The 15,010-nt window shown below is 48.6% G+C and overlaps 1 protein-coding gene across 1 annotated transcript in view; it reads left to right on the top strand.

Annotated features, from left to right (window-relative positions):
- Positions 1–15,010, top strand: part of TNNI3K (TNNI3 interacting kinase) — a 285,034-nt gene that overhangs the window by 269,753 nt on the left and 271 nt on the right. The window contains exons 29-30 of the mRNA XM_031968361.1: positions 8,814–8,893; positions 14,927–15,010. The exon at positions 14,927–15,010 is cut by the window's right edge and continues 271 nt beyond it. Coding sequence (XP_031824221.1) covers positions 8,814–8,893; positions 14,927–14,994 — 148 coding nt within the window. The 3' untranslated portion in view covers positions 14,995–15,010. The remainder of the gene's footprint in view (positions 1–8,813; positions 8,894–14,926) is intronic.

Raw genomic sequence — 15,010 nt, 5'->3', positions numbered from 1 at the left:
TGCTCATAGGAGGACTACAATCTGCCTCGATGGGAGGGTCCCGGGCTGGAAAATCACCAATTCTTAAAAATACTGTGACCTTGGAGGTTCACAAGCGTTCACTTCTTGGAATCTTAGAGACTTAGAAGGAAGCTCAGTGGACAGTGAACGCAACTCATGCATGCAAAAGCCCAGAGAGAGTGGAAGCAATTTGCCCGGTCACACGGCAAGCAACGAGGGCCATGTAGTGAAGGAAAAGGTGAGAAATTAAGCTCACGGGGCAGCTTGGAAATCATCGGCACAAGAGCAATAATGAGTTGATGCCTCGGAAGGACCGGACTTGGACCACCATGAGTGACGTAACGGACTAGGATGTGAGGGGCTCCTTGTACTGATGGGGTAACTGCTCCCAAGGCTAAGTCCTATGGGCAAGACCCAAAGTCATGAGAAGAAGGGGGGTGTGAAGAGCATCCAAGGGGAGAATCCCTTCTCTCCAGGACACATGGCAAGCATCTCTTCCAGGGGCTGATACAGCCCCCTCCAAGTTAGCTCTAAGGTGTTTTTTGAAGAGTGGTAATTTCCCTTCAGAGCCAGGTGAGGAGGTCTTATCTAGCTGATGCTCAAGTAAAAAAAAAAAAAAGCTGAGGCAATGGGAAGAGTGGTGAGTTGAGAACAGAAGGCCTGAGTTCAAATCCCCCTTTATTCCCTGTGTGACCTTAGGTAAGTCACAACCTCCAAAAATTCCCTTCTGTACAATAAGTGACCCTCGGGGATGCTTTCAGCTCTGACTGGGAGCTCCAGGGCATCAGGGTCTCGTCCCAGACCGGCCCCACAATGATGGGATCCACACTTGGTCCGTTTGCCTTTGAAAGCCAACGGCTGGGTTTGATTTTCCTGCACACTCGCAGTAACCTCTGGCTCCGTGCTCCGCTTTGACCGTTGCTCTTTCACTGTGGCAAGAGTTATAAATTCATTTTCATTTAGGATGTTGTGAGGCAGGCGACGGTGACAAAGACAAAGTATTTTTCTGTAAGCAGCCAGAATGAAATCATGAATAAATAACCACGGTGAACTTCCTGGCTAAATTAAGAAATGTTTATTCATAAAGGAATTCAGGATGGAGCCCGAGCGCAGCCGAAAAGGTGGGGCCCTGGGTCTCCACCTCTAATAGGCTACATGAGGCTTCTGTTAGATCAGAGGAAAGATGGGCGGCCCGGAGAGACCCGGGAAGCTTTCGAGCTGCATTTATCACATACAATAAGTCCAATTTCCATGTGCCAGTTGATTTCTAGCTGAATGCTTGAGCATCAGTTTGGACGCCTCGAGTAGCTTTTGCCGGGTCTGTCATCAATCCCCCTCTCAGAACCAAACCATACAAAACCCCTTTCTTGGATATTTCATTAGGCTTCTCGCTCCTTTCTCGGTCATTAATTGTTTGTTGGCGACAACAGACTGGGGGCAGTTCTTTTCCTATTTCTGCGGTTTCTTTTGAGTGAAATAAATGACTCCCAAGCTTGAGCTAATCCTCCTGAGTTAAGATGCAAGATTTTACAGGAGATTTAGCCTCCTTGTACACGGTTGATTTGTTATAAGATGAAATGGAAGCTGTGTCCCTTTAATGCTCAATCAAAATGCAAAAATGTCTTTTCTTCCTTTTGTTTGAATAGTGGGAGGGGGGGCAAAATGCTGCACAATCCGCCCCTTCTTGTTGGGGGGGAGGCGGTTTTGCCTGACCCTTTGGCTGGGTTCTTTCTCTCTGGGACAAGAGAAGGTTCTCTTGAGGTAAAAGACTGCTCTCCAGGTCTGGGGCACGTGGGGATGTTGGATACAAAGGGCATCCACACAAGTCGTAAAAATAATGACGATAGACACAGAAACAAATAAGTCGACGAGTGCATCTTCATCTTCCCATTTTTACCGGAGTCAGAGGCCAAAGATCTGCTTCCCGAAGACATTTGTGCAGCCCGAGGTACCGCGCCAGTTACCAAAGTAAAACACCCCACGATGAAAACCCATGGATCAATCTCCGGGCCCAGATAACTTCAGTACATTTTTAGTTGCATGAAAACTAATTGGAACAATTTGCATGGATGAGAAATTTTGCTGGAAGACTTTAATCACAGAGTAACATAATGGTTTTCTGCTCCACATAGTCAGGGATGTGACGGCACCTTTAGGAAGGCGGATTTGTGGGGAGGGTGCACAAAGCACTTGGGCTTGGATGCAGGGAGGAGCCACTCAGAAAGGTCTGTTTGGGGTGGGGAGTGATGCTTTAGAAAGGAAGCAGGACGGCAGGGAGCTAAGGGGCCAGCCCTGGTGAGGAAAGCTGCCATTTCCTTGAGAAACGAAGTAAGAAATAGCAGGGAATAATACTAGGATTCTCTTTTTTTTCTAAGGAAAGGGGAGACATTGGGGCCTGTTGGACTTAGAATTGTTAAGACCCAAGTCTGAAGCCTCCTTCCAACACCTTCAACTGGCGTCACTTTGGGCAGACCCCCCAGTTCTCCGGGACTTGTGTCCTGAGCCCCTTAGACTAGAGGGGCAAGCGGGCTTCCTCTGTGGAGTCTGGTACTTTGTACTGATTATGATGCAGATCATCCCTCTCCCAGGACCCTTTTCATATCTCTAACAGGGCCTGGATCCTCCCTTTCTCCCATAGCTGTTAGGATCCCAAACCTTGGAGTAGCAGACTGCCAGGCTTTGGCTATTGTTGTTAGCAGAAGAGCAATGGGGCAAAGTGGGCAAAGGGCTAGCCTTGGAATGTGAAGATCATGGCTGTTGTTTTGTACAGAGATACTGGGGCAAAGTAGATAAAGGACTAGCCTTGGAATGTGTAAGACATGGTTGTTATTGTTTGTATAGAGGTCCTGGGGCAAAGTAGTAAAGGGCTAGCCTTGGGATGCAGAGGCTGTGGCTTTTGTTTGTATGGAGGAATTGGGGCAAAGTGGGCAAAGGGCTAGCCTTGGAACGTGGAAGACATGGCTGTTGTTGTTTGTACTGAGGTCCTGGGCAAAGTGGGCAAAGGGCTAGCCTTGGGCTGTGGAAGACTTGGGCTCAAGCTTGTCTCTGGACAGACTCCTGGCTGAGCCCAGGCAAGTCATGGTCTCTGCCCACACTTCCAGAAGATCCTGAGGGATCTTCACTTACATAGGAGGGGGTGGTGGGCCGAGTGCCCCCATTCCTCATCCTGGAGAACTCACAGCCCTGGGCCCGAACACTGAGGGCCAGTTGTGGCGACAGTTCTGAGCAGCGAGTGGTCTGTCAGTGGGGAACATAAATTACTGCAACGCTTTCAGAATATTAATTTAGCATTTCTGCCATTTCAAACATATTCTGAACAGTGGGCGTTAATCTCCTGGGCTCCAGCCCACGAGGCCCCCGAGGGTCCCTCGTACTTCAGTGAGTGAATGTCCTTTCCAATCGCCTCACTCCGGGGACCCCGCTCTCGGGATGGGGGCCGAAGCTGGCTCATTACACTCAGCATCCTTCGCGATCGGGCAAAAGAATAAAATCTCATTCCTGAGATGAAGCCAAGGAAGGAAAAGAAAGTTTCCCAAGTGTGTTTCTCCCCGTCACTTTAGCGAGCCGTGGAACTCTTCATTTACAGCGAACGGGAGGAATATTCTTTCAGCTGTTAGTTAAATAAAGATGAAATAGTCGGCAGTTGTTGATGCATCCACAAATAATTGCAGTGAGTAGCCCTGTGGATTTATGGGTACAGGGAGTGAGGCGGGGAGACATGGAGAGAAAGGAAGCCAGGGATGCAGACGGACTGACCGGCAACCGAAACACTGACGGATTGATAGACTGAGTGACTGGCAGGTGGCCTTGCTGATGGATAGACAGACATCCTGGCAGACTGACTGGTGACTGAAAGACATGCTGACAAACTGGCTGATACCAGACTGACATATGAAAGACTGACTGACTGACAGATGGACTTGCTGGTGGATAGAAAGACATCCTGGCAGACTGACTGACAGACTGCTGACTGACAGAAAGACAGACATCTTGGCAGACTGACACCAAACTGACATGAAAGACTGACTGACTGACAGATGGACTTGCTGGTGGATAGAAAGACATCCTGGCAGACTGACAGACTGGTGACTGACAGACATGCTGACAAACTGGCTGTCACCAGACTGACATATGAAAGACTGACTGACTGACAGGTGGACTTGGCTGATGGATAGACAGACATCCTGGTAGACTGACAGACAGACAGACATCCTAGCAGACTGACAGACTGACTGGTGACTGATAGGAGTGCACAAACAGAGCAGGAGAAAGGAGTAAAGTCCACCACGGTCTGACAGGAAGATTGGGATGGATAGCAGACATACTGTAAGACTGAAGACAGAAGGATGTGCGAGAGGAAAGCTGACCTGCCTGCTGATAGGGGCACCAACCAGAGGGAAAGGAGTAGTCCACGGCTCTGGGCCTAACATCGAGCCGCCAGTAAAGAGATTCCACCTGGCCCGAGTTTAACAGGGGGAGTCCAGGAGGCAGCTCACTCCCTGACTGCAGGGATGATGAACCATGCTGCCTCCTCTGCCCAAGGCCGGCTGCCACATCGGGAGCTTTGCTAAGCGGCAGGAAGATCACCTGGCCCTGCAGTCTTCGTCAGAAAGGCCTCCTGCCTAAATCCCTGAAGCTTCATGAAGGAGGGATCGTAGCACCATAGGGAGGTATCTGCTCCAGTCGGCAGAGACCGAGAGGGGGGATGTTCCAGGATGGGGAAAAGGGCAGGCCACAGTTGAGCCCAGTCTGGCTGAAGGAGAGAACAGGAGATCTGGGCACGAGAAAGGAGGCTGGAAAGGGAATTTGGAGACAGAAATCTGTAAGTCTGACGGTTGGGCCAGAGAGAGCTGGGGACGTCAGTGAGCTCAGGCAAGCTGTGCTGCAGACACAGTGGGACTGGGAGCAGAGACAGGCTCGGGTTTAGAAGGGAGTTAAGGAGGTTTGGGGGCCGTTCTGGGCTCAGGGGTGGCAGGCAGGCTCAACAGCAAAGAAGTGAGCACAGAGATCTGGGCCAGAGGCCATGTTATCTGGGCCTGGCCCAGAGAGAGAGAGAGGGAGGGAGAGGGAGAGGATGGAGGGAAAAAGGAAGGAAAGAGGAGAGACAGAGACAGAGACAGATAGGGGAGAGAGAGAGAGAGAGAGAGAGAGAGAGAGAGAGAGAGAGAGAGAGAGAGAGAGAGAGAGAGAGAGAGAGATACAGAGAGAAAAAGACAAGACACAGGGAGAAAAACAGAGTTAGAGATAGAGACAGAGAACCCCAGGGCTAAACAACTAGGGAGAGAGTCAAGGGCAGGGCAGGACTGGCCATCCTGGCAGCTCCCTGGGCTCATGGGCACATGGACAAAGGAAGGCGGTTGGACCGAAGGCATGGGGACCATGCAAAGGGGGGGATTTGGGATCCCAGGGGGGGACCTGTGAGAATCCTCTTTCCGGGCACCTGGGAGCTCCACCCGAACCTTCTCACTGCCTCAGTTTTCCCTTGGGTAAATGTGGCTGGGAGGCCGGAGCCCAGGCAGCTCTGGGGGCGAGGGCTGGAGGGAAGCCCCAGAGGGCAGCCACTGCGCGGAGGGGCCTGAGCCGCTCTCTTCTCAAAGACCTCCTTTCTCTGATATTTTCCCAGCGTGCCCGTCCCCCTGCTGCGGACTTTGCTCGGCTCTGAACTCCCTTGTTATTTTTCTCATCGGGCCAGAGCAGGCGGAAGGGTTTAATGGAGTCAGGGCACATGCACGGGGCTCCTGCTCTCGTCCTTCTCACACGCCCTTGACGAAACATGCCTCTTTAAGCCTCAGTTTCCTCGCCTATGATACGAAGGACGTCGACAACTTCCCAGGATGGCTGCCAAGCTAAATCTGTGATCTTAGAGCAATCTGTGGGCCTCTCGGGACCTCGGTTTCTTCATCTGTCACACAAAGGGCTAGTGATCCCGGGTTAAATTCCCAGGTTAAAACGTCATTGGGAAAAGTTTAACAAAATAAATAGAAATGCAACCCATGTTCACTTGTGGTTCCCCAAGTTACCCCGATGCCCCCGGGATATTTCTGTCTGAGTTTGACCCCCTGGGCTGGGTGACGGGGAATGAATCCTGTGCCCCCGGTGCTCATCCCTCGCCCAAGATCCGCGGAGGGGTTGGGGAGGAGGATTTCCCAGGTGCTCGCTGCGGGCCCGGGGCTTTAGCTCCATTGGCTCCCTTGATCCGCAGAGCTTGGGGGGGAGGGATGCGTTATCGTCCCCATCCCTGAGTTAAGGGGACCGCGGTACGTGGAGGTGAAGGGTCTTCCCGAAAGGGGCTCCCTGAGCGACCATTCTCGGGAGGAGTGAAGCACCTGCGGGAGCGGCGGGAAAACCCCACGCGGCCCCTCAGGAATCCTGGCACCTGGCTGCACCACAACGCCCCCCCCCGCCCGGGCTGAAGGAATTGTAGGGTGAAACCCCCCCTTCCTCTTCCTGCTCAGCTTCCATCAGAAGAGACCTTTCAGAATCCTCCCCGTCATCCTCTCCCATTACACATCCTCTCCCATTACACAGGGTCCTTAACCTGTGGCCTCCGACCCTCCCTCCGGGTCCTGTTAGTGAGGCTCCTGCCAGGGACTGCCCACGAGACACTAAGCAAGCGCTTCCAGAAAGCGTGCGCGGCGTCCCCGACCCCGGGGGCTTTGGCCACTGTTAGGCCGCAGCCCTGCCCAGAACCGTACGTTCAGCCGCTCCCTGACGCCCGAGATGATTGGTCAGAGACAGGTCGGAGACCCTGTAGCCCTTCAGGGAAGCCTTGGGACATTTCTGCCGCCGGGAGGGTGCAGACCACGGCCTTCGCGCCCCCTGCAATCCCTCATCCTCAGCGCTGTGGGGGCTGTTCTCCCAGCATCTCCCGCCACCCCAGCCTATGAGCCGCAACCTTGGCGGGGGGAGCCCCACGTGCAGAGGCTGCCGACAGCCAGTGTGTGAATGGTCCTGGAACTTGGTCCAGACCAGGGGAACAGCTCGTTGGGGCTGAGCCTCCGGTTCCGCTGCTCCAACTCTGCAGGCGGCCCTTTCTCAGATTCTCCCTCACCTGGGGATCGGGGACCCCACAGAGAGCTTGGGGACCCACGGAGGGCTTGGGGATTCCACAGATGGCAGTGGGACCCCATGGAGGGCGGCAGGACCCCACAGAGGTCAGGGGGACTCCATGGAGGGCTGTGGGACCTATAGAGGGCGGTGGGACCCCACAGAGGGCTTGGGGACCCCACAGAGGGCAGCGGGACCTGACTTCCCACCTTATGGGGCTGTTCCAGCTGAGCCATTAAGTGAGAGATTCTCTCAGCCATTGCAAACACTTGGAAAGAAGGGAGGCCGCATTATTCCACTCCCACAGAGGCTGTTCCCTCCTGTGACTTTCAAAAGGAAAATAAACCTACTTCCAACAAGGGAGAAGCTGCTGTCTCAGGCCTCTTGCCCCGGATTTCCCCGCCCAGCATAGCCAATGGAAAGGTTGCCCCCAGAGGCCCTCTCTTCCAGCTAGATCCTTCCACCCCCCCCAGATGGCTCTCACGGACAAACGCAGCTTCCATCTTCTTTCTTTATGCCCCCCCACCCAAGACAGGGCCCGTCTCATTGTAAATACCTGTTGGCCATTTCTGAAGGCTGCCCAGTTTCCCTGGGCCTCGGTTTTACCATCTGTATAATGGAGCTGTTGGTCTGGACCTCTCCAGCTCTCCCCATACCTAACTCCCCTGAAAACAAACACCTCCAAGCGGGGGAACCTTCCTTACCTGCCATTAGTTCCCAGTGGCCCTCATCGGGATCCAGGCGCCAGCTGCATCGCTGGAAGTCACTGCCCCGACTCCAGCGGGCATGGAGGTCCTGGAGGATCTTTGGGTACCTGGACGGCTGCTGCCCACCACTGGGGAGCCCGGAGACAGGGGACAGGCAGAGGGGGACTGGAGCCCGCGGTTCTCTGTTCTTTCCTGAAGTTCATGTGGCCTAGGTCGGCGTCCGTCTGTCCCACATGTTTACTCTTCCTTTGTGCAATTTCCTCGAGGGAGAGGGAAAGCACCAGCCCCAGAGCCGGCAGTGACAGAAGGCAGCTTGGTGATGGGCCCTTATTTTTCCAAAGAACTAAGTGCAGGAAACTCGATCGCGGGCTCTGGTGATTAAATATTTATCCTAGAAGACAGTCGCATTGTTCTTGAGGATCGCCGCTCAAAGAGTTTATTTTTTTAAAGAGATAGAGTGCTGAGGTCACCGGAGCAGATTGGCTAAATTGATTTTGAACCCCTGCTGAATGACATTCTAATCCCTCCAGGTGTGGAATACCACCCGGCTCCCCAGCATCATTTGTCATTCACTGTCCACTGAACAGCCATAATGGCCAGCTCCCCAACCCTTGTTTTTATTGATTTTTATTCACCGTTTTCCTGTGGGGACGGAGGCAGCCTCGCCTGGGGAAAGGGCCGCAGCTGGAGTCAGAACATCAGGGTCAGTTCTAACCTCTGACAAGAGGCAAGTCGCACCCCCTCAGTGCCCCAGGAGAAGGTCTAAGAAGGAGCTAGTGCTCAGTGGTGAAGGGAGTTCTTCTCAAAGAGCCCCTCACACCGTGGAATTATGGGATCATCCAAAGAAATAGGGCAATCCCTTAAGGTCGAGGAACAGGAAGCAGATCTTGAGATCCTTGACCAAAAACAAACCTTTGTCAGTCTTTGGCTTCTCTTCTGGCCCCTTCCGCCCTCCAACCAAAATAGCTTTGGGGAGCACTCCCACAAGATGAGTCAAACATATTTTTTTCTGCAAATACAAACTAATCTTCTGTGGAACTTCTTTTCTGAACTTCTCAGCCCTGGACAGATCCTCGCCCAAGGTCCATCTCTGGAAGACATGAGGAGAAACTTTCGGTTCCCTGCGATTGACAAAAATGGTAAGTGCCCTACCATTTGAAATTCTCCAAAACAAAAAACTGCTCTTTGGGGATTGATATACACTGAGGAAACAAGGAATTAAAAAAAAACCCTTAAATTTAATAACCATTAACCAAAAACATTCAAATACTCTCCAAAATATCCTATTACACAATACATCCCATTATTTGGAGATTGTAAAAAAGAAACAAACTAAAAAAAAAATCCATATTAAATTTATCAGGTGATAACCCTAACCTGAGCCATATCTAGGGCAGGACAACTGGGACTTTTGGTCATAAGCAAAGACTGAAAAACCATGTGTTGGAGGGTCACTGGCCACCAGTGTTTACAATAATGACTTTTTTAATAAAAGTATTGCATTTTAATTAATTGACCATTAACTGGCAACATAGAAATCCCTGAATACCTGCTTAGCAAGACTAATTGATTAAAACATAGAGAGCTACAGATGATACTTTCTCCCCAATACCCATCTACCCTTTCCTCATCCTGGAGTGGAAAACAGGTATTCTGGGATGTCCTATTGCAGAGACTCCTATCCACAGTGACACAGGATCATAGATTTAGAGGTGCCATTATCCTCAAAAGTTTCCATATTTTATTTTAATCCCACAAATAAACAACCAACTCTTTAGTTGAAAACTAATTCTAGCTCTGAGTTCTTTTATAGGACCAACATGTTGGATACCAGTCATTTCTGATGAGATTTTTAATGGCACAGTAGAAGGGCAGAGTATATTTCACTTTCCCTGTAAGGCAGTGTGGTTGTGTGAAAAATCCCAATCCTTTTATTTCATAGATAGAGAAACTGAGGCAGAGGATACTGAATGGGTTAACTGAATTCAAATGAGATTATAGGATTAGTCCTTATCCTTAAAAAAAAAGTGCTCTTTTTTCTACTCTCTGATGCTGTACAAATTTCTGTCATTGTAGCCAAAAGAAATACGGTGGCAGGTTCCCCAGGGACACCAGTGCTGAGGCTTCTTCTCTCCAATTCAGACACTATTCCAGAGTTTTACCCTCACACTCAAGTGATTTTTTCTTATGAATTCTTCTATTCATCTCATTGTACTTAGGTTTCCATCTGACAGAATTATAAAATTTTACATTTGAAACAACCCCCAGCAGATACTAGTCCAATACATGAACACACATACAAGAAGAAAAATCCTGCCCACAGACATCCAACAAATGATCATCTGGTCTTTGCTCAAAGACTTCAGTGAGGAAAAGAAAAGAAAATGTTGCAGCTCTTTTAAGAAAACCCTTCTCTAGCCCATTATAGTGCAATGGAGCTCTTGACTATAGTTCTTCGGTGTCAGACCCTCCCCTACTTCCTGATTGTCTGCAAGAAGGGAAGGGGCAAAGGAGGAGGCATGGAGAAAACAGGAGGAAGACCAATTCAAAGCCCCCCTTCTATGGGAAAATTGTCCTGCTCCCCGAATATTTTAGTCTCTACTACCTCAAACCACTTTATATTTAGATGTCATCATATTTGTTCTGAATCTATGAATTGTCTTGTGTTATTACTCGCCCATTGGGACTGTTTCATTCTTGGTACTTTCATCCCATTCTTCTAGCATAGAACTTGGCACATAGTAGGCTCTTGATAAAAACACCCATCGATTGATTCATGATATATCCATTCACATAAAAACATGATTCATTCACCCAAAGCCATATCACAAGTCACTAAACACAACTATCCACCATAGCAAGGCAGTAGTCACATGACAGCCAATTGAGTTGCTATAAACGACTTTGCCAGTCTTTTCCTCCTTGCCCACAGAAACAACTTCCCCCCTCCTTTAGAGAGATGCTGGAAGCCAGAGTCTCTTTTGTGCTAGGACAAGGGCAGTCACAAGCCATTCTTTCCCCTAAGTCTGGGAATCCATGTTCCCAAGAAAGCTAAGCCATGTGCATCCCCCTATGTAAGCCTTCTTCTTTTAACTTTGTGGGAAACTGGAAAATGGGTTATCTAGACAGAGCCTGTTTCTTAAAGCTGGTGCATTTTCCAGGATTTAAGAAACACAGAAGTTAACACATCGGCTTGATGGAATAAGAAATCTGCCCCAAAGGCCCTTCAACTTTTAGGATGGTGTAAGTGATTTGGATGACCTCACTAATGTGCTCAGTGTACAGTCTCAGAGTTACCTGAGGCATTAGAAAGCTATTTAGAAAAATACTCTAGGGGGTTGGATGGATGAGGATGCGATACCTGGAAACATTACAGCAAGGGGCTTTTATGATTTTGACTTTCAGCTCTTGCCTGGAAAGTGGCAAGTGCCATTCATCAGCAGCTTTACAGCATAATTGTGTTGTCCAGTAACAGAATTTGGGGGAAGGAGAGTAGAGATAGAAATTGTGGTCATGAGTCAAATCGTCCCTTTTATATCTAACTGTAATTTCATTTTTCATGCTTTTGTAGATGTTACTATACAGCTATAAAATATGGAGTATCCTTTGAAATGTCTGCCTTGACCAGAAGTATTAAGTTTCAAAGAGAAGTTTCAAAATGGAGCAAATAATTCTGTACAATCTATGTTTTTTAAAGAAACATCCCTTGTGGCCAGATTCCATAAGATGGAGAAGGAAAGTAGAAATGCACTGGCTCAAGCACCAAAGGGACCTTTGTCCAGTGGCTGATTGTGGCCATAGTCAGAAGAAAGGGGAATAATCATGAAAATCGTCACTGGCCCCAAGTGATCACTTACAAAAGACTTTGTGGGCAATCTCCTAGATACATTGGGGGGTTTGAAAGAGAGAAACTTTTCTTCAGTATGGAAACTTTGGCAGCTGGTCATGAAGATCAGACAATCTCAGAATCTCAGAGTTAGAAGGACCTTGCTTTCCAATCATCCACTTGATTCCATACCTGAATATTGAGTGATAAATATTGAGTGATATCCCCTTGACAATATCCCTAACAAATGGTCACCCAGTCTCCCCTTGCAGACTCAAAGCATTTCTTAACCATCCATTAGGATTATTGACATGGAGTTAGAAGAGACTCCACTACCTTTCAGAGAAACTGAGTCCCAAAGACATCAAGTACCTTGCCCAAAATCATAAGATATTCTACAGAAGAATGAAATTAAACTACAAATCCAGCACTTTTTCTACTGTAAGAGAGTAGAAGAGGGAAGGAAATAATCATTTATTAAGTGCCTGCTGTATGCTGTGTAAGCATTGTACAAAATATTATCTCATTTAAAATAATACTATATTCTTCCCATTATGCTTGACTGCAGAAAATCTGTACTTTCTTACTATGAGCTAACATGGACTAGGGCAAAGGGAGGCTCTTAAATCAGATGATAGGCTGTCAGGGGCATAAATCCTGAGATAATAATAACAATAACAGTAGTAGTAGTAGTGAAACATAATAACACTTATATCATGTTTAAGGTTTGCTAAGTATTTTACAAATATGCTCTTATTTCATCCTCACAACCAATCAGAGAGGTAGGGACTGCTGTTGTCCCCATTTCCTAGGTGAGGTATTGAGGATGAAAGATAAAGAAAATGGCTCAGAAGCATCCCACTAGTATTAGAAGCAGGATTTCAATGTGGGATCTTCTTGAATACAGGTCTAATGTTCCACTGAGTGTAGCCAGTGAACTTGAGGACTCCTTTGGGGAGGTTCCATCAAGTTCTCTGTTATCTCTTCTGCTGATAGATTTTTCAAGGTCTCTATCTTTGGCTCTCATCCAGATTTGACCCCTGGGAATGTTTCCTCCCAAAGTTAAATGTCAAGGAAGGGAAGGTAGAGGGGAAAGGCAGCCGAATTTGGACCCAGGACATCAGGGTTTGCATCTCAGTCCTGATGGAGACAAATCACTTAGCTTCTCCTGAAATGAACTTTCTTGTCTGTCCAATGAAGAGGTTGAGGCCAGTGACCTCTAAACACCCTTGCAGAGCTAAAGTGGGGCAGTAGATAGAAGGTGGAACTTTGGAGTCAGAAAGTTTTCAGTTCTGATCTATCTCCAGACACTTTTTCACCAGGGGAGCCCAGTCAAATCACTTAGCATCCCTCAGACTTGGTTTTCTCATCTATAAATGGAGGGAATAGCACCTTTTTTTATAGCATTGCTAGGAGGATCCAGTGAGAGAAATCTTAAAGCATTATGTCAAATGGTTGGTAAAACCATGATCCCTGAAGCTCACCACCAACACCCTGGGTCTGAGTTCAGTCAGCCTCCTTCTCTGACTGAATGACCCATTGGACTCAGTGCCATGAGTCCCTTTGGTGTTGCTCTGAGCTTCATCTGGACCTACCTGTGCTGGCAGGTGACACAGCCCTTAAGGTATGAGGTTGAATTTGAACTCTGGTCTCCCTGACTCCAGATCTAGTGCTCTACTTACTGAGTCCTGTATTTTGAGATGCATTTTTCATTCCATACAACATATATGTTACTCATACACACACATACACACACACACACACACACACACACACACACTGCTCAGCCCTGACTAGACAGGCTGATGGGAGCCCACTGGGCAAAGGTGTTCACATGAGCTGTAGTTGTCCCCAGTCTGTTTCATGATCAGATTTTGACAGGGATGTCTCTTGAGGAAAGTTAAGTCTTTTCACCAATTGCAGATTGCTATGTTTTTTGGGGGAATTTAGGTGACTGGGTTGGACTTGGAAATTTTGCAGTCTTGGGCAGCAATGACCAGCAAGGTAAAGGGTCCTGGCTGGCATTCACATCTCAGCTTGGGAAATAACTCTTCTAACAAACAACTCCCCTTCTGCCTCTGGTGACCTGGGCTCTCGAGATTGGCTACAACACTCAGAAAAAGAGGCATTTTTGGGTTCAGCTTGGATAATCTGAGTGTGCTGCATTTGAGAACTGTCCAAAAGAGGGATGGGCATCCTTAGGACATCATGGGTATCCTTCCCTCACTGGGGACTTAAACTGAGACTGGATGATCATTTGTAAGTAATGTAATAGAGACAGATATGAGTTAGTCAACGGGCCCTGGGCATTCAGTACAAATCTGAGTCCTGGACCTTCCAAATATTCCAAGCAAAAAATAAAAAGCATCCTGGGTTAGGGATTTAAGTATTTGGTGTGATGTTAGGAAGGATTGTGTTCAGATTCTGACTCAGATGATTTCAAACTGGGTAATCCCGGGCAGAACACTGAATCTCATCATCGCCCCCAAGCAGCTCCAAATTACAGGACATGCTGATCTGCAGCAGTGAAGAAAAATATCCTCCCCCAGCCGTGTGATCTGGAGAAAAACACAATTGTCTCGGAATTTCTGTTTTTCATCTGTAATCCTCCTCGTACCATCTAGCGGGGAGTGGCTGCGGAGAGGCCCAACAGTTGAGGGCAGGGTCAATGCCAGCTGTGATCACTGATGATCTCATCTCTCTGAAAGGGGGTTTCTGATGCTTGCTAAGTTTAGAATCTTTGGAGGGGGAAGCAAAGATCATCCCGTTCTCTCCCTGTGGATCAGCAGCATTTACTGCATGTATTTTCTATGCTAAGCATGGAAAGAAAGGAATAACTGAGAGTCCCTCCTCAAGAGGGAACAAAGGTACCAAGTAGGGCCCTTAACTGAATCCCAGCTTAACTTGGGGCCAGTCACTTCTCTCTGGGCCTCGGTTTCTTTCAATGAAAAATGAGGGGCTTGACCATTTGACCTCTCCGGTTCTTTAACCCGGACCCTGGATCTGACACCGAAATAAATAAAAGGGGCACAACCCAAGTCAAGTGCCAAGGCTCCTTGGGCAATATTTATGCACGTGGGCGAAAGCCAAACAACCCACATTGCAATTTCCCTTCAACTCGGCTCGCTCCGCAAGTGATAACATTTAAGTTTAATTTTCTTTGGGTAATGGCGCGCTAGCAGCTGTTGACCAAACTCTGCAGACGCGCTGGAAAGGAATTGGCAAGTAAACAACTTACTTATCACGGAAACTTCGCTCTTGTCATTGCTGGCACGAGTCGGGGCTGCCAAAGGGAGCTGGGGGAGGAGGCAGGACGTCCCCGTGACCTTGGGCTCTCTCCCCACAGGCTACGTGTCGGACCCCATGAGCGCCATGCACTTCCCGGGCCCCGGCGGCTTGGAGGAGAGCGGCTGAGCCGGCCGCGACCTAC

This window comes from Sarcophilus harrisii, chromosome 4 (assembly GCF_902635505.1).
Source record: "Sarcophilus harrisii chromosome 4, mSarHar1.11, whole genome shotgun sequence".
In the NCBI taxonomy this organism is placed as follows: Eukaryota; Metazoa; Chordata; class Mammalia; order Dasyuromorphia; family Dasyuridae; genus Sarcophilus; species Sarcophilus harrisii.
The sequence above is the reverse complement of the archived record's forward strand: the minus strand, read 5'-3'. Positions and strand labels throughout refer to the sequence as shown.